Source organism: Habropoda laboriosa, unplaced genomic scaffold (genome assembly GCF_001263275.1).
Source record: "Habropoda laboriosa isolate 0110345459 unplaced genomic scaffold, ASM126327v1 scaffold297, whole genome shotgun sequence".
NCBI lineage: Eukaryota > Metazoa > Arthropoda > Insecta > Hymenoptera > Apidae > Habropoda > Habropoda laboriosa.
In genome coordinates, this window is record NW_017100406.1 from 226,471 (window position 1) to 252,207 (window position 25,737).

General features: G+C 43.4%; 1 protein-coding gene across 4 annotated transcripts in view; it reads right to left on the minus strand.

The window, feature by feature from the left end:
• Window positions 1-7,883: 7,883 nt before the first annotated feature.
• Window positions 7,884-25,737, minus strand: part of LOC108575426 (sodium/calcium exchanger 3) — a 163,040-nt gene continuing 145,186 nt past the window's right edge. For all 4 annotated transcript variants that reach the window (XM_017938214.1, XM_017938212.1, XM_017938211.1 and 1 more), the window contains 3 exons: window positions 22,339-22,497; window positions 11,686-11,857; window positions 7,884-8,159 (listed from right to left, as the gene is read on the minus strand). In XM_017938214.1, the coding sequence (XP_017793703.1) occupies window positions 7,955-8,159; window positions 11,686-11,857; window positions 22,339-22,497 (536 nt within the window). In that variant the 3' untranslated portion in view covers window positions 7,884-7,954. The remainder of the gene's footprint in view (window positions 8,160-11,685; window positions 11,858-22,338; window positions 22,498-25,737) is intronic.

Here is a 25,737-nt window from a genome sequence, read left to right on the forward strand (position 1 = left end):
GAGAATGAAAGGGGGAGAGAAACGTGGGTAAATGGGAGCTTCTCGAATGAAAATCAAATTCGTTTGTACCGCGAACGTGGTGGACGTTTCGCGACGATGAAAACGAGAGAAAAAGGAACGGATAGACGGGGAGAGGACAGAGAGTGAGAGAGAGAGAGTGAGGGAGAGGAGACGGAGAAAAGGGAGGAGAGTTAGCGTCGCTTTTTTGTTTTCTGAAAAAACGACGCTGCCGCGAATAAAATTGAACGAATTCAAACGACCGTTCGCGTGGCATAAACATGCAGCCGGTGTTGAACTCGTTTTGTTTGCCCGGATCCCTTTAGCAGGATTGAAAGGACTCACGCGCGGCTCTACGAAGAGTAATTGGAATAAATGCACTAAGAAGAAGAGAGATCGTTCGCTTCCGTAAAATTCCCGCTGATAAACCGCGCTGGACCGAGACGATCGTAGGAGGTATTACGCGTTGCACTTTTCATTGTGCTTCGTCAATTTCGGCTCGTGGTGTCATCGAGATCAACGCTTCTGTACAGGATCGTTCGCGTAAATTGTCCACCTTGAACGACTTCTGATCTCTTCTACGAAAGTGTGATACAGAAATTTGTACAGAGATAAGTATCGAGGGGAACGTATTGTCACACCCTCAAATATTTTCCTTCCCGGTCTTAGTTTTATCTGTGTTCACAACTAGTCACCCAGTTTCACCATGGACTCTTCACCTTCCAGCTCTCCTCTCAACTCTCCTGCATAGTCACAACCCGAAGTTCATCTTCCTATTTTCTCCATTTCCGCGTTCATTCTCCATTCTACCACGCGCACGTCACGTATCATCGAAAATCTCCGTCAAATAAAGTTCTGTTTCACGCAGCGACGATCCTTAAGTGTTTCGATTCAGCGATACCCCAATATCTGCTCCTAGTTTCGAGGAACTGGAGCAAACCGGGCATCGCTTACTTATTTACGAGATATTAGGGTGATCTTGCATTTTTTAAACGGAACACCTTTCTGTGTCAAAATTGAAAAACCAGCGAATTTCCTGCGAGCTTCGCTGGTCTTAAGTTTAACAATTAGAGAAATTTACCCTCGTCACTCTTCATTTTTTGGCAAACAATACTTTTCGGAAATTCTTTGCCACCATAATGTAAGACACCAAAAATCACACGACTTTGAATTTAGCTTCTTTTTCTATATTCTCCGCGGTTCCGTAAATATCTACCAAAATTGAATTCCAACCTTCACGACTTTGCAGCTATTCAAGATGACAATTCTCGTCGATCCACCCCGTACAAAACGCTGTTTTCAGAAGTTACCTGTAGTGGACAAGTTACGTGAATCGTCCTGTACAAAATTTGATCGGAACCTTACGTGAAATCTGGCAGATTTCCTCGGAATTTGAGGTGTACCTATCGTAAAACGGTATCGCAAGATCGAAGGAAAAGCGACGCGATTCACGGAGAAGTGTCGTTCCTCGAAGATAGGGCATAAAGGGGTTAAGATTTCACAATTGATACAGACACGTGGACTCGATCGACGAAACTTGTAGGAGGTGATAGGGAAGGATCCAAGCATCGAGTATTTAGTATAAAGTGACACTGTATCGATAGACAATAGGCATTTCCAATGATTGAATTATGATCGTTGCTCGTTGAAAAGCAAATCGAAGGATGAATCAGGTACTTAGTAGCAGAACGTATTTTCGACACGACGAAACGCACGGTCGCGACGAAGCACCTCGTTCAGAACAGAAATCGACCAAAAGACTCTTTGTCTCTCTTTCAATCGTGTCGCTTTTACCCCCTTTTCAATTTTTACCTTAGATTCGTCCTTCTGTGGCGATCGTCTTCGATCAGCGGTCGAATCGCGAGAACTCGGTTACGTTCCGAATCCCATTTACGGTTTATCACTTCAATGCTTTGCTATCGAGTGTCGTCTATATACTTACGACAATATGTATATGTATGTATATATATATATATATTAAATTTCTTTTTCTCTTTTGAACGATTCTCTTATTAAAATATCTATGTCGTGTGTATACATACGCTATACAGGGTGGGCCACGTGAAACGAACCACCTAATTGTCCCTTCTCTAGGTACGATGGTACGAGGAAATTTGCATACGTAATTCAACCCCCTTAACGATCACATTTTTCTCAACATGATGCGCTGAGAATAATCAATTTTATTTTTTTTTCTCATCACTTTTAAGTACAGAGATAATTGTAATGCTGTAACTTACATTTTTGCCGTGGAATAGAAATGATAGGGCAATGTGAAAAGTGAAAGAGAATAATTGCATTTTTTGGAGGATTAGTTGTGCACGTGTAAGTCACGAGCATGAGCATTAACCCTCGCCCAGCCAATGCCGGGTCACTTTTGACCCGTGTCTTAAGCATAGCGAACGTCTGCTCGTTCGCTCGGCTCAACCTTATCGCTGTAACAATAAAGAAACGACTGCGTGGAGAGCTCTAACGTCTTTAGCCAGACAGCATTGAATCAACAGCGAGAAGAAAAGATCGAGGAAGCTGAATAACAGCATAAATATATGTTCGAGATGCTACAAATTCATAGGAAATGATATCAAATAGGGGGGAGTTCCCTTAACATTAGTTACATCTGCAATAATTGAAACGTTATTCCGTGTATCTCCTAGAGGAGGCAAAAGGAATGAAAATAAGTTTTCTACGCGTTTCAGTCGCGTGTGCACGGGTAGAGAGATTTATTTAAGAAAAACCTTAAGCGTCCGGCGCTTAAGCTCAAACTGTATAACATGCCTAAGACATACATGTTCATAAAGCAAATAATATATTTATAAAGCATTTATATTTTTTTGTTCTAAGATTTTTTGTTATCAAATGATAAAGATTAGTTGACACGGCGTACCGTGTCACTGTTTTCGGTCGGCTGTTCGAGGGTTAAAGGGTTGAACGGTTTCAACGAAGAAGAAATGGCAAAAAATGAGGGAAAGTTTCGCATTCAGCTTAAAATTTTAGAGTCCAAGGTCGTATTATTATGCACGTTAATGTTTGCTGCAACATACAGTAGGTGGCCTTGAGACAAATTTTTCTTTCATCCTATTCGTCTCTTGAAACCACTTAAATTACGTGTAATAGCTGTCTCCCACCACCGTAGCTGGATAAGACAATTAAGTAGCCCGTTTTGCTTGACCCACCCTGTATACTTCTTCTCTCGTTTGCACACACATACGTATGTATATCTGTGATCTTTGGCTGACGTTTTCATCTACGCTTTCACTTGCCGATCTCTTTCCTATCCTCTTTCTCACCTGGTTCATTCTCGCCGCGAATTAACGCGCGTAAACGCGCGCCAGAACATGAGATTTCACGTAATTGGGCAAGGGTCCCGAGGAATCCACGTGCTCCACGACCTCGGAGTTATCGTTTGCAGGCAGACGGGAAAAAAGAAGGTCGTTCGCTTGATTTCCCCCTTGATTCGTTCGTTCCTTCTTTTTTTCTTCCTCTTTTCTGTGGCCCACGTAATTAGGGATCCTCCAGACGGAGGATCAGAAGCGAATTAACGCGGAGGCGGTTCGTTTAATTAATAAGTGTGCGCGAGAGGAGGTCACGAGATCTGCTTTGTCGAGGGACCAGACCCTCCGCTAGGATTTCCCTGCCCGAAAAGTAGACGACTGCGCGCACCAACGTCCAATTTTTGTGCAATTCTAATTCCACAAGGACTTTCACGTTGGTCCTTTCACGTTGCAAGATTCTCAACAAGCTCGACGTACGAAATTACAGGGCTCAAGAGGATGGCGGCTGTAGGCGTGTCCAAATCTCGCGGATAGCGCGAAACGAGCTCTCTAATTCGAAAAGAAAACACCTCGGGAGGATGGTACACACGATTCTAGAAGAAAAGAGGTTCCCTCTGGGAAGGACAATGCTGGCTCTTCGAGGGCTTCTCTTTTGCTGTTCCGGAAATCGTCGGTTAACCGAGGGAAACAATCTCTCTCTTATCCGGGAAACGAATTTATCGCGAGACTATCGCGATGCGAAGGTAGGCCTTGGTGTGCCTTTGCTATTCGTTCGTCGAGCACTGCGCGATCCCCTCACAAGCTGATTCATTCCGTTTGAACAATTTTCTCGCGTGCGTGGATTTGTTTCACCGATCTCGGTGAAATCATCGAACGATCGACAGTAGGATTCCAATGCTTTGCAAGTATTATCAGGAAAATATTCAACGGTAGATACAAGAATTCAACATCCATAGATCAGTTTCGCGGCGAACACAGATAAAGGCTCGAAAATCCTTTTTTTTTTCCCACAGAGAACGACTCTTCTCGAGCGAGAATACTCGCGTTAGTTCGATTTTTCGACTCGCGCAAAGGGGGAAAGAGAAAAATCCGCCACGGATTGACGAGCGTCTTTACCGGAAATCCGGGTCATCGGTCGCTCCCGACCTCTCGAGAATTCCTCCTCCGGTTCTTCCTCTCGTGTCCACGCGCGGTCTCCCCGATAGTTATTCTCCCTCCTTCTCCGTTTTTCTGCCTGCAAACGATTCAGAGATCAGCCACGATTGATTCGCTCTACCCGTGAAATCCTCTCCTCTCGCGTGTGCTGCTTTTCAAACCCTCCCGAGACATCTCGCCGAGGGAAACTTCAAATTTTCTCCCTGTATCGACCACCGTGGATATTTCCCATTATATCGTGCTCGGAGAACGATCAGAAGCGAGGACCAGAGAGAGATTCTTTTCTCTCCCTTTTCCACTCTGTCTCGTCCTTTTTTTCTCTTTTCCTTCCCTCCCTCGATTAATTGCTCGCGGTTCTCCTCGGGGAGAAAAGGGTTCTCGTTGGACTGGTCGTTGCGTTCGCAGCACGAATCAGCCGTGTCCACGAATTCCAACGAGACCTCGATCTTTTGTCGTTCTCTCAGGGATCACCGGCTGCTTTCTCTCTCTGTGTGTGTTTGATCCAAGGGAAGAAAGGCGGAGGGCACAGTGTCGATCGAGGGAGATCCGTATTCGCGAGGTGTTCCCCTCGGGAGGAACTGAATAACTTTTAATCGGTTACAACCATCTGCAGCTTGTGAATTCTTCTATCGCAGGCTAAAGTCATTTGCAAATCTGCTTCCGTTCTAAGGACTTTCGGTTAAAATTACAATCGAGCAGTTTCTATCTTCTCAACTGAGAACGTATGTACATGCATCATGTACGTTTGTTATCTCATTTTTTAAATAATTATTATTAAGTCACTGTGATCCTTCGAGCATGTCGGATTAACCGTGATTGATGTTTAAGAAACGCTGTTCCGGAGGTGTTGTCGATTTTTTTTGATTTTTCTTTTTTTTTCTTTTTTCTTTCCCCCTCCCTTGATCGATGTCTTTAGTTATTGAATTATGTTTCCATTTCTTTCTTTCTTTTTGTGATTTCTGCACCTGATGTGCACTTAGTCTGTATGTACGTGTGTATCCTACGTGATTTTGTCTACACTGTCCGTTCGATTTTACTCTTAACCTTAAATGAACGCGTGAGAACGGGCGGATAAACCGGAAGCGACCCTCGTTCAAAGGCAGTGAACACCAACGAAAACATTTGACATTCGAGCGAAGGCCGGCCCCGTCCACCGTTCCAATAATGTTCGTCGCGCTACCTAATTACCCTTAATATATAACAAACATGGTTTGATCGCAGTGGTGGGTGAGAATGATCTATGCCGTCGATCGCCGCGGCGAGCGGGCTTATTATCGAGATCGCGCGTCAACTTTCTACCTTTCGTTCTTTCGTCCAAAACGTCACGAAAAGTTGAACGATTAAAATTAAACGAGAGAAAAGAAAAAAAAAATTCCACTTTATCGACGATTTTAAGGGAATCTATAAGTACGTACGTGTGTGTATGTGTGTGTGTTAGTTTGTTCTTAAAAGGAATTCAACGATCTCCAAGGAATCTCTCGAACGAGTCTTCAACTTCCTTTTAAAAGACTCCTCCCTGCCATTGCGGCGCGGAGAGAGGATCTCCTGTGTGAAAAATTCGCGCTTCCGCTGTACATTGCCTCGCTCTTGCCGCGGCTGTATCGTCCACTTTATTTACCTACGTGTATAGTATTCCCTTTTTTTTTTCTTTTTTTCTGTCGAAGATCGCGGACTCTCGGACCGTTTGCGATGCAAATCCGTTACCGATCGTCGGCTCTCCTCGCCGATACAACGCTACTAACCTAATCAGCCTCGAGGCGTATTCGCGACAACGGGATCGCTGTATACGCGTCGAGGAGCGTTTTCATCGTAAAAGGAATGTTCGTACGATAATATACGTTTATATAAAATTAGCGACATCGTTCTCTGGCGAAAGAGGAATGGCAAATACAATCCGCTACTAAAATACCATAGAAACCTGTGTTCCTTAAAGGATTAAATAAATACGCTATTTTATACGTGTGTGTTTTGTAAAGGATATATACATACATTTATATATGTATGTGTATATATATATATATATGTATATATCTGCTTCTTCTGTTCTTCTTCTCTCTCTCTTGCATCGTACATATTTCGATAACAGCCGTGAAACTTACGAGCCACGGCTCGAGACTAGAACGCTCCTTTCTTTTTGGTTTTTTCCTTTTTTTTTCTTTTTTCCCTTTCTTTACCTACGTTCCTGCGTATGTGTTTCTCTTTAATCCGTTTTAAATTATGTTTAAGGCAAACTCGCTTTTCTTCCTCGCACACGTAAGTTTCTCTCAACTCTTCCCTTTCGCTCCTCTCAAGTTAATTCATCCTTCTTCTTTTTCGCCGTTCCATTAATCGCTCGTTCTTCAGGCACACTTTTGCTCTCCTTTCGTACACACTCCCTTTCTCTCCCACTCTTTCTCTCTAAATCTCTCAGGTACCTCTCCAATGCACATACACGCATTCAATTAAACGTCACGCAATCACGTTCGTTGTTAATCGTCCCAGGTGTGTGTTTTGGGGGGAGTAGCGAGGGTGAAAGCTACCAGTAGTTTTCCGGCACAGAGTTCAGAGAGTTCGTTCGCCAGCGAAATCGCACCCCTTCGATTCCACTTCCTTTTTGTCCTGAAAGGAGAAACGATAAATCGGTCAGATAAAGTGTTCCCTCTCCACCGCTCGTCTTCCTGCCCCTTTCTGCTCTCTCTCTCTCTCTCTCTCTCTCTCTCTCCCCGCCTCCTCTTCTCCCTTCTTCACGGGGTGGTAATTCATTTTGAGGTTGGAATTCGTGTCGGGGATGTGGGTCGACGAAACTGAAGACAAAAGCTCATTCTTTGCTGTTTACGGACTATTGTGCTTCCCACGCATTTCATGCTTTATCTGAGAGCTTTTTCTAGGCTTCGAACAACACGATCACGACGACGATTAAATTTTTTCGACGTCCGCAGGACCAATTTTCACGGTGCAGCAGTCCACCAGTTAGTGTAACATTTTTATCCCAGATTTTGATGACCATAATTTTCATACCGTTCGTTATACGTCCATACGAGTGTTATTAACGAACAGTTCAAGTTTTTCCGAGGAAAATGAGTCCAAACACGGCCAAATTCGTGTTATTTTCCGCAATAAACAATATACAGGGTGTCCTTCGAGTTTCGAATCGGGGTTACAGAATCAGGTCGTGTTTGGGCTCGTTTTCATCGGGAGAACATCAACTATCCATTAATATCATTCTCACGAATGTATAACGAATAGAACAAACGTCAACCTTTTTTCCCCGCAATCCACTTTGTCACGCTAACCTGCGGAGTACCTCGTAGCACGGACAGGCACGTGCCTCGTCTCTTTCGTGCGTGCAAAAGAAAACCCGTAGTACAAAAATAGACCACTATCCGTCGTCTGCTTTCATTAATAGAACAAAAGCAGATGTCTGTGTGTGCATGTCTGTGTGTTATACTTGCCGAGAGAACGTTTCGTTGAGCACACGCCTTGGCGGACGTAAGAGAGTATAAGATACGCGCAGCGGGTGTAGGCCGACGTTTGCCGTCGAGCGGACTCCCTTAGAAGCCCTCGATATAGCCGTAGGCCTCGAGGATCGACATAATGAGGTAGAACACCCAGAGGAAAAAAAGGATCAGCGATGTGACCAGTTTCGGCACGAAAGGGCCGCCTAATTCGCCGCCGATGCTCTTCGTCCGCCTCAGTAGCAAAACCAAGATCACCAGACAGGCTTCCGTGCAGAATAACGTCACGCAGAAGGCCAAGCTGTTGCAACAGAAAATTTGTTTTCTACTTTATTAACTTATTTATAGGGTTATCTATAGGGGTGGAGAAATATGTTGAGAATGTATGAGTTGAGGTTGCAAATTGATCGAGATGCGGGACACGGTTGCAGTGGCAGGAAAAGAGTAGCAACATACTTTTATTTCACTGTTCATCTTTGAAACTTGAATGCACACATTGTTGCAGTCTCTATTCGCGAATGCAACATCGATGGGAGCACTATTTCGAACGCAAAACATTGTTGTACGCGTTACGTTTCAGTGCAACATTGCTTGAAGCGTTATATTTGAACGCAAACATTGTTTGGAATGAAGAAAAAAAATTCTCCTCGACAATTGAAACATTTCTCCTTGAAATTATTCATCGAACGGCCCGAATATTATACAGGGTGTCTTTAAAAAGAAACGACACTATTACTCATGACTAAACCCAATACAATGAATCATATCGCTTTTTCGTCCGGCATACGGTATCGAGAGCCATGTATCTCGGATAATGGATGCAAAGCTCGAATCGATCGATACGCGCGCGCAAAAACGATCGAGAACATCACCACGCCATCTGTGCACACATTGTGCAACTACGATCCTTCGGTGTCCCTTGTCCACCGGCGCATCTGTCGCCATTCACATGATTTATGGCCTTCCTCCCGATCTACACTTATATATCGGAACAATTTCCACGGAAAATCAATTATTTACAGAGCTCAACGGATTCATTCTTCCCTTCGACGTGTTAAAAAGTCACCAATTATTCCTGCATTACCATAGACAATTCCACGTTACACACGTGCACCGTGAAATATTTACGCGAACGCGGGGCTGGATTTAGGTTCTCGCGTAGGTGGTGTTAGGCGGCCGACGCGTTCTCGTCTGCGTTGAAATTCATACGAGAACGGAGAAGCTAAGTAAGTGTCAAGAAGCATAGCTCTGGCAAAGGAAGAAAATTGAGCATGCTGTGGAAACGCATCCGGCGGCGTCTTGCATAGGAAACGGCTGATTACAGTTGAGCAACGGCTTGCACGACGATCGAACCGCGGCGCAGTCTCAACTGTGTAAATATTTATCATCGAACCGCGTCGGTCTCTGTGGATTCTCCAACTTTTCACACAATGTAATCCCGCGATCTACCGTGATAAGCGAGATTCAGCGAGAAATATCCATTAACTGAGACAACTAAATTTATTTCGTGAAACACAGAGAGAGAGAGAGAGAGAGGGGAAAAAGTAATACGAAGAGAGGTATAGAATGTTGAATAAATGACATCTATAGTAGCGAAGTTGTACGGATGGATGATCGATTGGACGGCCATTACGGTTCCCTGAAAAAACAGATCGAACCATCCCCCGATATAGGCGAATTTATGCCTGGTCGAGTCTTTACAGAGAGCCGACTGTCGCTCACGTTTCGATATTTGACGTCTCGGAAATATCCCGTACACTCGCGTATTGCATTCGTACACAATATTCCTGACGATACGTCACGGATAACAATTCTCTAGAACGGGACACATAGTGTAGAACACCGTGAACCGGTTGGTGGTCACGTTTCACAGCTACGTTCAAATTGACGAGGAGAGAGAGGCATTGGCCAAGTTTCCTTCGTGTTTCCAATCTCGTTCTAACCGAAAAATTCCTTCCCAACGTCTCTCCGCAGGGTTCGCGATCGTAAATGGGAAACGACGGTAGCGTTATCCAAGTTACGTCCTTCTGTTTCACCTGATATTGTTTCATTTCACGTCGCCCACCCTTTGTACTACTTTTTTCTACCCTCGATGGATCTACGTTGTGCAAGGACGAGTGTCGCGCACTTTAAGTCCCGTTTACAACGGTCGTTCACTTGGTCAACGCACTCCGACATTCCCAGAATCGAGATTCATTTCATCCCGGTTCCAGCGATACTTTTTTACGACTCCGCGGATGTTTGCTCGGAGATGTGTCTGGTATTACAGGAGGCTCGTTCGATAAGTTAACCCTTTAATACCCGCCCAAGTTTGTTCACCAGTTTCAGACGAGCAATATGACAAATGTAAGAACAAATTCCCCACTTTCACCGATCTCGCTATTTTCGTCGTATCTTGACCAGAACCTCTGCCACGAGTCTGACGCGTTGTTGCGGGTTAAGGGGTTAAAGGGACAAAGAGATTTGAAAAAAAATATCGCAATTAAGGAGTTTGGAAAAATTTTACGCTCGGAGGAGAAGCGATTGTTTCGGAAAGTTCGCGAGGAAGTTAGGATAAAGTTAGTTCAATCCCACGAAGCGTGGTACGTCTTTATCTCTATCCTCTCTGTGTGGAAAGGGTTGAGAAAAAGCGTCGATCTGCTCATCCGAGTTTTCAACGACGCGACGTTTCCGAGAAGAAACTTTCCGCGGGCTCTTTGTGGAGTAGACTTAGGGGGATCGAGCCTACGCGACAACAGCTTTATCTCTTTATCTTACGGTGGAAGTTATGATTGAATTGAATCGGTGTGCAACCTGTTTGAAAATCGATCTAGGAGATCTCCTAAGCAAGCAAATCCTTCTTCAGGCGACGGATAAATTTTTGCTGTCTTAGTATCGTCTATATTTTCAAGAGGATTTCTCTTTTGAAACAGCCTGTACACTTTCGTTCGCAAATATTAGGACACTTACCGAACGTGAAGCGAGCCTGAACGGTCGTTAAGAAATTATTCCGTAGTGAAGGGTTAAATCGTATAATATTAGGTCATTCCTTAAGTTCGAAAACGAAGAGAAAATGTAAGGAAATTTTATAACGAAGACATAATTGTCTTACTAAAATAAAAATTGGAAAAAGTTGTTAAATTTGAAGGCACTTGCGTTTTTTTAAAGGTCACTTGGAAATATTAATCTAAATTATAAAATTCGCGACGAACTTACGAGACGAACTAATAGATTCTTAAGAACACAACGGGTGTCCTAACATTCACGAACGGCTGGTGTGTGCACAGCGACTCTCGCTAATACTCGGACACTCTTCAGAGCAGTGTAACATTTTTAAAATTGGACCAAAAGGATTAGTATACTACTGTTCGTTCAAAATAAGAGTAACCTCGCTCTCGGACCGATTCTCGTCCGTTCTGCGGGTAGACAGAGAGCGTGGCAGAGGGTAAGACGGAGAAAAGCGTAGGCGGTTAAGTGGGGGCGCGAAACGAGGTTATTCTTATTTTGAACGAAGAGCAGATGGAGTGTACGAAAAACATTTGGAAAAAATTGCAATTCGTGGGAATCACGAAGAAAATTGTAAACGACACTGTTTGCAACCTTTTCATCCGATTCTAATTTAATTTAACGAATTTTATTTAATTTATCTGACTTTGTCTGAACTTAAAGCACACGTTTCCTACATTTACGCCAATTATGTATCTGAAAATTTCACTGAAATCGGTTACTGCTCCCACGCACAAAAATTCGAATTTACAAAAATTTACAGCGTTCCAAAGGGTGTCCGAATATCGGCGGTGAGTCGGTGTATATAGGATATCGAAAGGTGAGGGTGAATCGATACTGACTTGCCAGGCTCCACTAAAAACTGTTCACCGCGGCAGGCATGGTAAACGGCGGCGATGCTCCACGCGATGCCGATCCCCAGGAAGACGTTCACCGCGTTACTTCCGGTCACGTTGCCCACACTCGCGTCGGCGTACTTGTCCTGGCAGGCGGCCACCTTGCTCGCGAACGTGTCTGCAATAAAATCACATTCTCAGATTTTCATTTCCCCCCTACCTTCCTTCCTTCGCCTCTGTTTTCTTTTCGTTATCTCTTTCAACTGGCTGTTTGCTTTATCGATTAGCTCGAGCAAATCGTCTCATTTTCCACGAAAACACATACGTAAATGGTTTTCTCTCCCTTTTTTTTTCTCGAAGGGAGAGAGATCGAGGAGGATAGGGTTGGAGAGGGACGTGTGCAATGTCTGAAGGCGAAAGCACTAAAGCCTGCGGTGAACCGCGATTTGCGGCAACACCTTCGCCTAGCTTGGACACGTCGTCCATAGTAGTTTGCAGTTTATGTTTACGGGCTCGCTTTACCTCGATGTAAAGCCGGGTTGATGCGCCGATCTAACGACGGGCCGCATGGAATAATAACCTACGGTAGCGAAATCGTAATTTGCTTCATTGGTTCGTTACGTGACAGTAACGTGGACGTTGTTGGTAGAGGTTAGAAATTGCGATAAATGTTTCCATAAACCCGACACATTCGCGTCCAGTGTAATTTGCTCGGCGAGCGGTGCATTAAGATCGGGAATTACTCGATGCACAATAATCGAGCGCCAAATTAATTCAGATATTAACAATAAATTGGGAAATTCAAAATTAAAATTAACGCAAGTCCCAAACTTAATACTCCAGTAAACGCTGCAAGTGTTGGAACAATTTGTTTCAATTTTTCGTATAAAATCGTAAGTGCCAATCTCGCTGCGACTGAAGAAAATTAAATTACCAATAGTCTCCATGCAAATTTATTTTCCCTTCAAATCTATAAAACTGTTCACCCTCGTCCGTCCCTCGTGTCAATTCGACACATTTTTCCGCCAAAAAATTGTATTATTCCGCTATTTGTAGAAAAAATTGTCTGTATTTAATAAAAGAATTTAGAAAATGAATTATTTATCTTTACACTTAACTGACTTTTTACCATTATGCCAAATTAACACCGAGGGACCTATTAAGATGCGAAACTGAGGGACGGATGAGGGTTAAACAAAGACAGTTCATCGAGATTTCCTTCAATGACCACTTAAAAAAAACAGGAAAAAAATTGAAGTGAGTCCAAAAGAGAAGCCTAAGATCTCCCAGGATCAACGTACCATCGTGTCGCGCAGCTACCTCTAGAAATGCATCTCCTGAATCGTTTCCATCAACGTCTCGAAAGCTGGGACCACTTAGAGAGTTATGCAAAGCGTACGCTATCCAAAAGCGGATTTGCCAGCAAGCTCCGTCGTTTAATCGGGACTGTTTCCCCACATGTGTCGCGGCTACTTTCCTCAGTTCTTGTCAATGGTCGTTCCGTCGGTTCTATCGCTACGAGGACATCGTGCACATGGATGTTTCCAACCAGCTGACGTGAATATATACAGGGTGGTCTACGCAACGTGTGCACCGTTATAACTTCCAAAATATGCGTTGCACGAAAGAATGTTATATACAAAAGTTACATAGTTTAAAAGGGTACACTATGTAGTGCGTTAATTTTTTTTTTACAGGTGGAGGCGTTTCGGAGATTTGAAGGTCAACTTTGTTTTTTTAAACAGAATACTATATTTTTTATACCAAAATATGGTAGAGTATCGAATTGTAAGTAAAAAAGTATTGACCGTTATTAGCCCTAAACCTAATAGCTAACGAGTAATTTCACTTTATTACTTGAAAATTTTCTTCACGTAATATCAAGTTGGAGAATCAACCTTATCTGTCAGATATAACATTCTTTCGTGCAACGCATATTTTGGAAGTTATAACGGTGCACACGTTGCGTGGACCACCCTGTATATGTGTATACCCGCGGATTAAATCTAGCCGCGTGTGCACGGATTCATTTCGGTATCTAACTGCCACGCCGGCAGTTTTCCAGTCGTGGACACTTTCACGCATCCGATACACCGTAAACGACTGCAATTATTCGCGTCTGAATATCGGCTGGTCGAGACCAACTATCGACGATCGTATCCCGATTTCGGTCGACTTTTCATACAGGTTCGCAAGTGTTCACCAGAGTTTTTCCGGGAATTAAATACAGTAGATTTTCGATACGACCAGAGATGGAGAAGTGGTTCTGCAAGTTGTTTCTTCGTTAATTAAAAGCATCTCTTGCTCGGCGATACGACCTGGCCACTTACGATTTGGTAACTTTAATGGAGGCGATATACAGGGTTATCGTGGCTGCGAGCAATGATCGGGCCAATTTGCATACTTCGTGACTTGCTCCAACGATATCCTCTAAATTAAAATTCTCTGTACCACCTTTAACTCTTCAATATGTCCTTACGTGACTTTCTTAATTTCGCCAACAACTATATTTCTCAGCTATCGCTTCGGAACGCTTCGGAAGACAGAGAATTTACCTTGTTCTTAGAGCGAATCTAACTTCGTATAATCCTCGAGCATCTTCGTACAAGCTAACCTAATTCGAAATTCCGAAGGCAACTCTAACCTAACCTACAACTAATTGCTGTATCGGGAAATAAACTTAGCGTTACGATACCTATACGAGCCGAAAGATTCTCTCCATAGAGAAGGTGGAATGGAAACAAAAAGGATGAGAAATGAAATAACAGGGATATTCACGTGGACAGCCAGTGTTTTGCTCCGTGCAGATTGCACGGCGGCCATTGGAATCAATTGCAGGGTGATTCCGGCGCGCTACGTTTCCGCGATTCGATATCGAGAGGAAATTTGTATAATTCACAGTGGCCGGGAGATTATTCGGGTAACTATTGGCTTTCCGCGCGACGCGTCTCCGTACTTTTAGGAGCGCCGGCAAACTTCCTCGCCGGCACAATCTCATCAATATTTATGCCGCGGCTACGCTCCTCGTTCAGAGCCAAGATCCAACCACAGTCTTCGAATCTCCCTTCCCGCATTCTCCCTTATTGTCCCCGTGCACGAGGAGACGTCGGGCACTCCGTCTGCTCGCGAAACATCCTCCCGGCGATGGAGTAACGCTCTTCGGACGACGTCCGTCGATAAATTTTCCAACGCTCTCGTGGATCAAGTAGCAATTGTCAGGCTTTAATTCTGCTACAGATTACAGACTGCGCTTTAGTTTTCTGTGTTTTACTCGATAAATTCGTTAGAAGATGGACTATTCGGAAGCTGCGTTATGGATTCAATAATGTAACGGGTGGGTCGTTGGTTTCGAACGATGGAACTGTGGTGGAATTTAGGAAATCCTTGCGAAACGAGATTACAGAGGATCCTTCGAATTTATTATCGATTTATCACTCCTCGAGGAGTACCATTTTATAAATGAGAGAAAACTCACTTTCGAGAGAAAATTGTTGCAAGTTGAAAACCTGAAATTTTTTATTTGCAAGCAACGTTTGTGTACCAATTTCTACGATAGATCACTGTTATCTACATGCAATGCATTGTAAAAAATGCAAAATTTGCGTCGCGTTGCGTAGATTTCGAATTTATTATCGATTTATCACTCCTCGAGGAGTACCATTTTATAAAGAATGCAAAAGATAAGTTCCTAACACGTTCCCGTATCTCAGTCTCGAGAGAAAATTGTTGCAAGTTGAAAACGCGAAATTTTGCAGGAGAGCGAAATGAAAATTTTTTATTTGCAAGCAAAGTTTGTGTACCAATTTCTACGATAGCTCTCTGTTATTTACATGCAATACGTTATAAAAAATGCAAAATTTGCGTTGCATTGCGTACACAAAAATACAGGTATCCCTACGGTAAGCAAAAATAACACTGAAAATAGCGAACGCTGCTTCGTCAATGTTCGCGAACGTGTTAATCCGGCAGGAAATGGGGCAACCATAGCAGCGTTCGTCTTAATGCTTCGCCAGGATGCGATAGGTAATGGAAACACGAAAGGCTTGTTCCTTCACCCTGGACAAACGATCGATCGAAGTTTGCGAATGGTTCGATTCGTTTCCATACTTCCTCCAGGTTGCATGAAATCGAATAACCTTTTTTTTTTAGGGTCCGAAACCACCGCCGAGTTGGAGTGCCTCAGCCCGGGTGCAGGGAATCCGTCTTACGACATTGGGTGGCCGGTGGCAATAAGGTTAAGTTAGCTTAGGCCCATCTACTTCTCTCAACTGGGCTTGGGACCAGCTATGGCAGTCGCCCCCAAGTCGGTACGCAGTGGGACTCTGGGTGGCCGCCTTCCAGGGAGGGTTAGGCGCAGTTTGTGACGCTAGATATAATATATATATATACATTCGCGAAATGTCACCGCGTGCTTATTCGTCCCTGTCCTTACGCACTACCTAAAATTACCCTATCTTATTATACCCTTCCCTCGGTATATGTACAAACTCATTCATTCTATTGAATCCCTCCCCCCTGAATTCCCCACATGCATTAAACCCACTCACTCGTCCTCGCATACGAAATCGAATAACCTCGATTCCCATCCAGCTTGATTCGGTAAATGGTAGCGGCCGATCAAGGACGACTATAAATTCGACGGCTAAATAAAAGATGTCGAAAATGGGAACGAGTCCGAATTATCGATATTTTTCCCCGAGCTTTTAATAACCGTCATCGCGCTGAACGCTCGACGATTATTCCCCCAATGAACCAACGAGTGAAATTGTTCACGTTTCGTAACGAAACGAGCTGGAAAGTGAAATTCGAGTCTCTATCCACTCTAACAGAATTTCTCTCTCTCTCTCCAATTTTTCGCCACCCTTCGAAACTTCCAGTGCATAAAAAGAAAAAACAAAAAGAGAGAAAGTATGTATTAGGTGTAGAGATAAGTTTTTTCCGACGAATTTCAGTCGATTGCATATGAAGGGAATCCTGTATTACGAATTCCTTAACCCTTTGCACTCCGAATTTTTGCCCACAACTCTCGAAGACGTTCGGAAAATGCCTAGACGAGTACGTTGCGTCGAAGCCACCGAGATGTCATTGTGTAAGGATTCGTAACTTGCCAGGAAAGTGGCTTAACATTTTGTATCTTTTCTTAAATAAAATTTTTACTCTACAACTTATTTCTACGCCTAATAATTACGAAATGGTGATATTTGCCTGGATAAGTTTGCTCTATAGGCTTGGACAGACGTCTTTCAGAGGCGTTTCACGGACAGTTCTCGCGTGATAATGTCACGAGGTTCGTCCCGTCTATCAGCGCAGGAGGTTAGGATCGGGGAAAGGGGGCGGCACGACCTCGAAGAACGAGCATTGTTCGAGCTCACAAAGGCTAGGAGCAATAAATTATCACCAGGCTCGACCAGACTCTGGCTCCGCCGCATATTACCCGGCCACCTTATACATATAGCAACCTCTGAAATCCTGGATGAATACGGGGAACTCTGTTCGCTGTCGCGATTTCCCTTGATAAATTCGCGTTAAACGCTCGCGATTTCACCTGTAATTTCCATTAACCCTTTGACTGCGGCTCGCTTTCCCGCGGAGCCATCGATATCCGCGTGTCAGTCGTTGCGACTGGCTGTCGCGCATCGTTGTGCTCGTTGACCGAAGTAAAAAAATAAAACAAGGTGTTAGGGTAAGAAAAATGCAGAATATTTGTACGTCTTTCGTATACAGGGTGTCACATAACTCCTCGAACACCCGGAAATGGGGGGTTGCTGGGGTGACTCTGAACAACTTTTTCCTTTACCAAAATATTTGTTGAAGCTTCGTTTTTGAATTATTAAGGAAAAACACTGGCCAATCAGAGCGCGCGTAGAGCCGATGATAAACGTCGATGATAAACGACGATATTTGTTAGACAGCGAATCTATTTTCTGCATGTGTCGGAATTAAGAGATATAGCGGTGGAATTTCACGGATCCGTCGACGAGAATAAGCGTCTCCGGTGTCGGTTTGTTTTCGCAGTGTAAAGCCGGGTGTCACACGGAAACGGATAGAATCGTCCTGGAAACGCATTGTCGCGTGAAAACCACGAGCAACCGTGTGCAAACGCGTTTATCACTGGTCTCTGCGCGTTTGCGTATTGCACGTCAACAGACCACTGTCGCTATATGCCTATGATTATCGCGATAAATCGGTTCCTGCAGATTTTACAGAGTCTACGTTCGAATTTCGTCCTCCATCGCTGGCCTGGCTGCCGCAATTATCCGTTTGAACACTCTCGCGATGTTTCCTTTGCTTTCTTCGTTAGGGTACAAAGATAAGAGAGACAGACTCGAAGATACGTATTTTTGATGAAAGGAAATTTAGGATTGTTAGATGTAGAAATTAATTCGGTGCCTTTTTTCATAAAATCTTGACGATATTGTCGGATGACTACGCGTTTGGTAATTATTTAACGTTCGACCATTGAGAGGCTGTTTTAATCCTTGATTAGGAAGGACTTCGTCATCCGCATCTTTCCCCTTTAACCCTTTGAACTCTAAATTTTTTTAAAATTTTCTTTTCTATAACTCCCTACTATTTTAAGAAATTTATTTGAGATGCACTTGAAGGGACATTTGGTTGATAGGAACGAATTTAAGCAATTTTGTTTACTAATTATTTTAGAAGTGACGTGGTGTAAAAGTAATTATTACACCAAGGTTGCTTAACAAAAATATATTTATTTAAATCAGATAACGCTTAAGCTATTTTTAAAGAAGGTCTACGACAAAAAGCCTCGTGCCTTTTTCGGGGCTCCCTTAAGCAGCCCCTTTTTCCCTGGGAAAGTCCCAGGAAGTGGGGCGCGGGCCTACATTGCCGAGGCGATATTCTTGTCCTCGAGGACGAAGAAACCCAGAGATGTTTGGAAAACATCTCTCGACTCTTCGCCTCGAGGGCCAAGAGTTGCCAGGCCTAGGTGCGTACTTAGGTCCCCCGTGACGGTCGCCACATTATATCGAAAATAGCATTAAGGGTCATATATACACGTATGTGTACCTATTGCTCATCCAGGTAAAAAAAATATTGCAAAATATAATACATATTCAAACTGGCAATTTAAAAATTACTTCATTCATACCTGTGAATAAAGCTGGTGTCGAGTCACACTCGACAAAGGAGTCCAAAGGGTTAAAATAGATACGCTATGAGTGTAACCCCAAAATCTAGAAAACACAATTCTTGTACTGGCAGTCATAGACCAAATGTTCACCTACCCAACAGTGTCATCGACTAAAAATCGCCGTATTTTTTGGGAGAGAGAATTCGTGGGTTACCTGATAAATACAGAAAGGTGATCCAAAAGAGTGGACTTAAAATTGTGCTGGATTTTCCACAGAGGAACGTCGAAATTTGTGAAAAAGGACACCGAACAGATTCGTGCGAATCAAGTGTGACGGATTTATCAGCGTGAAACTGGCATTACACCTCCTCGACGTTATTTCCCTTTATTGATTTAGAACCGCGCGTATTGGATTTGACAATTGCACCCTGGACATTTGTTATTAGCATATATCAAAACGATATGACGTTTTATCCACGTTCATCAGAGGTGGAATTTTCTATCGATATTCATCGGGGCAATCCTCGCGCGTTACCTTCACAGAGGCACGTCACCTGGATCGCGTTTATTCACCGGGCTAAATTTATAGTTATGCAAAAGACGGATACCTCGCACACGCGCTACACGCGGGGGCTTGTTAAAAAAGAATCTCCACTCTTGTGGAAGAAATTTTATGCACAGGCCTTTTCCACCGAACAAACGAGCCTTGAAAAAAGGAGAAAAAAAGGGGGAGGAAGAGAGAAATCGCGAAGGGAAGGGTCTGAAAGGCAGTGAAAAGAGGCCTACTTATCGCGGCTTCGCTCTCTTCCTTCGCACAATAAGGTGATACTTGATTTCCTCAAAAGCTCGTTTCCTGAAAAAGCGCGTCTTGACCGCGCCGTTACAAATTCCTGCAAGAGGCCTCCTCTTCCATACGTGCGCCGCTGGAATAAATGCGTTCGGGGCTGAATAGCCCGGCATCCTGATGAATAGAGACGGTATTTCGCCCGGGGTAAACGGGCCAAGGAATTAATATTATAATATTTCGTTAAAAAAAATTATTCGAGCCCGCTTGTTAATATCAACGTTTCCTGCGAATATCTGGATTATTACGAATTAGGTTGCTTCTGGGAGGAGTGACTCTAAATGTAGACATTTTCAGGTTAGGGTTCTGCGGAGAGAAACTTTCTTTCTTTACTTCCATCGTTTTCACGCTGTGCCACGTATATAATAATTAATTTACGAATAAGAATTTATTTCATTAAAATAGAATAAAATTCTATCGTCTAATTGTATTCCTAACCTAGTAGTTTAGGCTAGGAACCACGTGAAATTGCTGTTTTCATAGATCAACGAGATCTGTCTTTGTAGATCGAAATAATAACTACGTGCATGTGTTCAAAACTAATTATTTTTATTTAATCAAAATGTGCAATTTTTGTATTTTAGTATTAATAACTTTTCACCAAGGGGGCACCAACTGACCTATTCTAATTTTATAAAAGTGACTGGCTTTTCACCTTTTCACTGGCACAGACACGATATCGTTTGCTTACACAAAACAGTTAAAAACAAAGGTAACAAGAGTGTACTAATCACACTTGATCGTCAGTTCCTCAGCAATTTCACGTGGTACAACCTAACATTCTTATCCAAGAATATCCAAAACAGCATCGAGATCAACACAGAAATCCTAAGAAAGACAAATAGCCAAACATGGCAGAAATTCATAAAAATTGAACCAGCCCGAGTCGCCGTAGCGTCGGCTGCTTAACTTTCAGACTTCGGATGTCTCCCTACGAAGCTCCGAAGTATGTGACTCTTTTCTCCCTCTCGCATTAAACGTCACCGGTAAACGTCTACCGTGGTCTGAAGAAAGGAGAGACCACCAGGAAAACCTGCATCTCGACCACGGCACACGGCTGAACACATTCTCGAATGTGACGCGATCTCCTGCAAGATTTATCACGCGGTTGCTACGTATCCGGCCGGTGTCGTTTCCATTTCGAACCACCTTGGAGATTCCGGACAAGAAACCGCTGGAAGAAGAGCGACTCCGATCTGACAAGTTTGACAAATGCGCCGTTTCAATACTTCTGACAGCCTTCCGCGGGCTTTCGTCGTTAACCCTTTCCTATCTTAGGGCAAGGTACCCGGAGAATGAATTTTTAACGAGACTTTCAACTTCGGAGGAGATTCTCACCGGGGCGAGAGATATTTTGTCCAAAGGAGTCGGTGTCTAAATCAGATCGCGAGACATCTTGGGGTATCCCGGATGCAAAAGGGTTATTAAAGTTTCCCTGTTACACGTGTAAACGTGGAAAATGGCAGAGTGGTTTGTAGCGGGAGAAAAAGTGCGTTTCATCTTGGATTGGTGAAATTTTAATTGATAAATATCTGAAAAATTATCTAGTATCTACCTCTGTAATGCTAAATTTTCATACACAGGGTGACCATGTTACGTACCTTCCGTACCTCAGGGCCCCCGGTTTCGGTCAGTCCATTCAAGGAGTTTACCTGGGATAGGGGCTGCGACAGTGACTACTGTCTATGGGTTTCTGTACAGGGGCGTTCCTTGATGCAAGGATATGCAACTGAGTGTCCGCGCTGGAAGCGCGTTGGTTTTTTAAGCTGCTTCCCTCTCCTGTCCTCGGGGAGTGTCCACGCTGGAAGCGCGTTGGTTTTTTAAGCTGCTTCCCTCTCCTGTCCTCGGGGTGGTGGAAATGGGTTAGAGGAGGAAAGATCGAGACAAGGATAGATAGTTTGGGAATTTTCCGGACAGTACAGCGAGTCCACCCAAGTTTAGACAATTGCCCCTTTTTTGGGGCATCGAAGGATGTCGAAGACATGAACCAGACGCGTGGCACTCCGACCCACGGGCATCCTCGAGCGTCGGGCTCTCGGTGCCTCGTACAGTCTCGAGTGACGCGCCCGGTTCTTACCTGATTTATTGCACTACCCTTGAGTGGCTTTTCGCTGTAACTGCCCGAAGGAATTTTGGTGAATGCAACGTGTGTGACTAATGTAGGAGTTCTATGGTAACAACCAAATCTACCGGTAAGCAAAGTTTCAGCTAAATCGGTGATCCAAATTTGTCGAACCTTTTACATTCTTGCATAGTAAACTAAAACCTTGATAACCTCGAAATACTCCACCAACCTTGACCTATCCCCATAATCATCAAACACACCTACATCCTCAAACCGCGTAACCTTCGTTTCCGCTAATTACTCGAGTCCCCATCGTTCTCGATTTAAAAGTTCGTAACAAGTGGACCAGCCTGTACAATAGATTTTCAAAGTAATCCTGTACCGTGCTACTTGTGAGCTCTACCTTCCGCCAACTTTTTCCTCGAACTTTCCCAAGGATGAACAATCGTTAAAGGGTGAAGTGATCCGATTTTACGCGCAAAATAACCTGCTGGTAATTAGCGCTAATTGTACCAGCTAACCTTTCTCTCTCCCTCTCTTTAATTCGTCATCATTGAAAGGAGGTCTCTCTCTCGAGACTTGTCACCAGTCGGTTTGCGCCACGTCATGTAGAAAATTCGTCTAACCGGTTGAAATAGCTCGTGCTCAACTTACCGGGAATGCTGGTGCCTAGTGCGACGAAAACCACCGCGGTAACGGAATCCTTGATTCCCAGAGTGCAGCCGAAGTAGGATGCGATGTCCCCGATCACCGCCGTCACCACACCGATCCCGAATATGCTCACGACAAAGCACAGGTAACCACCGGCGATATCTGAAAACAGATACACAGTCGAGTTTCACCGAATTGTTCACCGATCGAACACCATCACATTTCTACCAAGATTATGTATCCTACGTGTTATATCGCTTACTGCTAACGGGTACCTGTTTCGAGTACCTGATTGAATAACCAACGCTTGAACACCCTGTCACCGATGAAATATTTGAACGTTTGAACAGTTCGCGATTGGGGGGCATTAGGTATGCCGAATAGCGTAAATGAAAGGAAATATTAAGGTGTGACTGGGTGTTTCAGTGTTGGAATAGTTAAGAATGACTGGTTTGCGACGTTTTTATCGTTTTAAAGGCTCATATTTTTGTCACCTCGATGTGCTGAAAAGGATCAATTTCTAGGTTATGGAAGTAAGTTTCTCATTTACTTCTAATGCTCTGACTTACGTTTTTGCTGTGGAGTAGAAAGGATAGCGGAATATGGAAAGTGAAGGAAAGTAATTAAACAAAATTGTGCGTTTTCGAGGATTAGTTTAAGGGGTTAAATTAAGTGGAATATTTTGTAGAACTCTCGAAGGATAAATAAATAGTTTCATAGTTCGTTAATTACGTTCTTCCTCTAGCAGTTGGTATTTTCACAGTGTAATTAAAACAGTCAAAAATTACTGGCTTACATATTTTGTCCAAAGTTGGCACGTTACAGAATTCACAAATTTACAAAAATTCTGGAAAAACAGCTCAACGAAGAAATAGGTGTTAATTACGCCCCTTTTCATAGTATAATTAAAACAGTCAAAAATGATTGGTTTACACATTTTGTCCAAAGTTGGCACGTTACCAAATTTACAAAAATTCTGGAAAAATAGATAAATAGGTATTAATCAGGCCCTTTTTTCACAGTATAATTAAAATAGTCAGAAATTTCCAGCTTGCACATTTTCTCCAAAGCTGGCGCATCGCAGAATTCCGAAATTTCCAAAAATTCTGGCAAAATAACTAAGTAGCTGAACGAAGAAATAGGTATTAATCACGTTCTTCCTCTATAAACTTCCGCCCAGACCCCTAAATCTTCCTCGTCAAGTATCTCGTGTTTCATGATGAACAAGAGTGTAACGAAGAAAGGCGTTGTGACCTTATTAACTTGTATTAATGGAAAGGAGCAACGAAGTTGTTTGAATAAAGCAACGTGTTGACGTTTGTTTGCGTTCGCTCACAGCGAGCCACGCTTAAAGCGTTAATTAAGCTCGTCGAGCAGAGGGGGTGTGCTTTTTTTCTCCCCCTACCCTCTTGTGTTTTGGTTAACTACTCGTTTCAGAGGTAATTAAGCCACTCACGATTAATCTCTGTCTCCGTTCGAGCTCGCCGAAAAAAAAGAACTGCATCACGGTTTGAAATTATTTTAACTAATCTGTTTATTGTTTAACGTCGACAACGCCGAGCTCTGTGTACAAACCTTCTATATATATCATTGTGATTTATGCACGGTAGTCGAATCTTCGACATGAGGCAACACAGCAGCCGGGGTTCCCCTAATTTTGATTAGCATACTCGAAACTCGGCTATGTTTGCTAATCAGCATAAGCTCTTGAAGTTCATGCTAAGTCAACGAGGCGAGATTAAGGATATATACCTGGTTATCGCGACGCCCGGGAATAATGTTCAGCTGCTTGTACAATCTCTGTGTAACAATGTACCTCTTTGTGAGGCTTAATCGTTGAAATTCCTAAACCTGCTACAACTGTTCAGGGAGATGGGCGTCTTTATAATATCATCTCCACTCGAGCGATCGATCAGCGTCGATGATTAAATTAAGAGACAACGGAATTAGCTCGTGCAAGGGATTTGAACTTGGTTGTTTTAATTGTATCGTTAAAAAGTGTAAGTTTGAGGGGGAAGGGTTTGCGAGGGTGTAAAATATGGAAAGATTAACGGGGGAAGATCTCGAAGTGATCTAGGTGAGAAAATGTCAGTTTAAGGGGGAAAGGTTTTTGAGGGTCTAAAATATGGAAAGTCTAACGAGAGAAGATCTCGAAGTGATTTAAACGAGAATATCGCGAAGTGATCTAGGCGAGAAAATCTCGAAGTGATCTAAGGGAGAAGATCCCAAACTGATCTAAGGGAGAAGATCCCAAAATGATCTACGCAGGAAGATCCTAAAGTGATCTAGGCGAGAAGATTCCAAAGTGATCTAGGCGAGATGATCCCAAAGTGAAGGGAGAAGATCTCGAAGTGATCTAGGCGGGAAGATTCCAAAGTGATCTAGGCGAGAAGATCCCAAAGTGATCTAGGTGGGAAGATTCCAAAGTGATCTAGGCGAGATGATCCCAAAGTGAAGGGAGAAGATCTCGAAGTGATCTAGGCGAGAAGATCCCAAAGTGATCTAGGCGAAAAGATCCCAAAGTGATCTAGGCGGGAAGATTCCAAAGTGATCTAAGGGGGAAGATCCCAAAGTGATCTAAGGGAGAAGATCCCAAAATGATCTACGCAGGAAGATCCTAAAGTGATCTAGGCGAGAAGATCCCAAAGTGATCTAGGTGGGAAGATTCCAAAGTGATCTAAGGGGGAAGATCCCAAAGTGATCTAAGGGAGAAGATCCCAAAGTGATCTAAGTGAGAAGTTCTCAAACTGATCTAGGCAGAAATATCCCGAAGTGATCTAGGCGAGAAGATCCCAAAGTGATCTACCTGAGAGGATCCCAAAGTGATCTAAGTGAGAAGTTCCCAAAGTGATCTAGGCAGAAATATCCCGAAGTGATCTAAGGAAGAAGATCCCAAAGTGATCTAAGTGAGAAGATCTCAAAGTGATTCAAACGATTTTCACCCATTCACTGTGGAAGATCGCCAATATAAAAAAATACGTATCAAATATTTTTTCCAGAACTACCATACACCGAAGTTTCATAAAAATCGGTGATTATCACTTGGAGATATTCCCTCGTAAGTTCCAAATTTCTCAACGTTTCTTCTCCCGTGTTCCATACAACACTCCCAACCGTCTATCCTCACATCCCCACATTTCACCGACGTTTCTTTCGTTTGTCCTAAGCTGAAACGCGTTAATACTCAAAAGTGTCTCTTTTCGTCTGTGAAACCGAGCGTCCACTGCTGTTACACACTTTCGGCGAAGTCAAAAGCCTTACAAAAGAGAGTCTCGCTAGTTCGCTGATGGATCATCACTTCGATTTCCATTTGCTCCATCGTGCTCAATTATTTGTTCCCTGGTGGATACGAACGTGTAGGCTTGACGGTTCACCGGGTCGATATAGATGGATTCCGCGAAG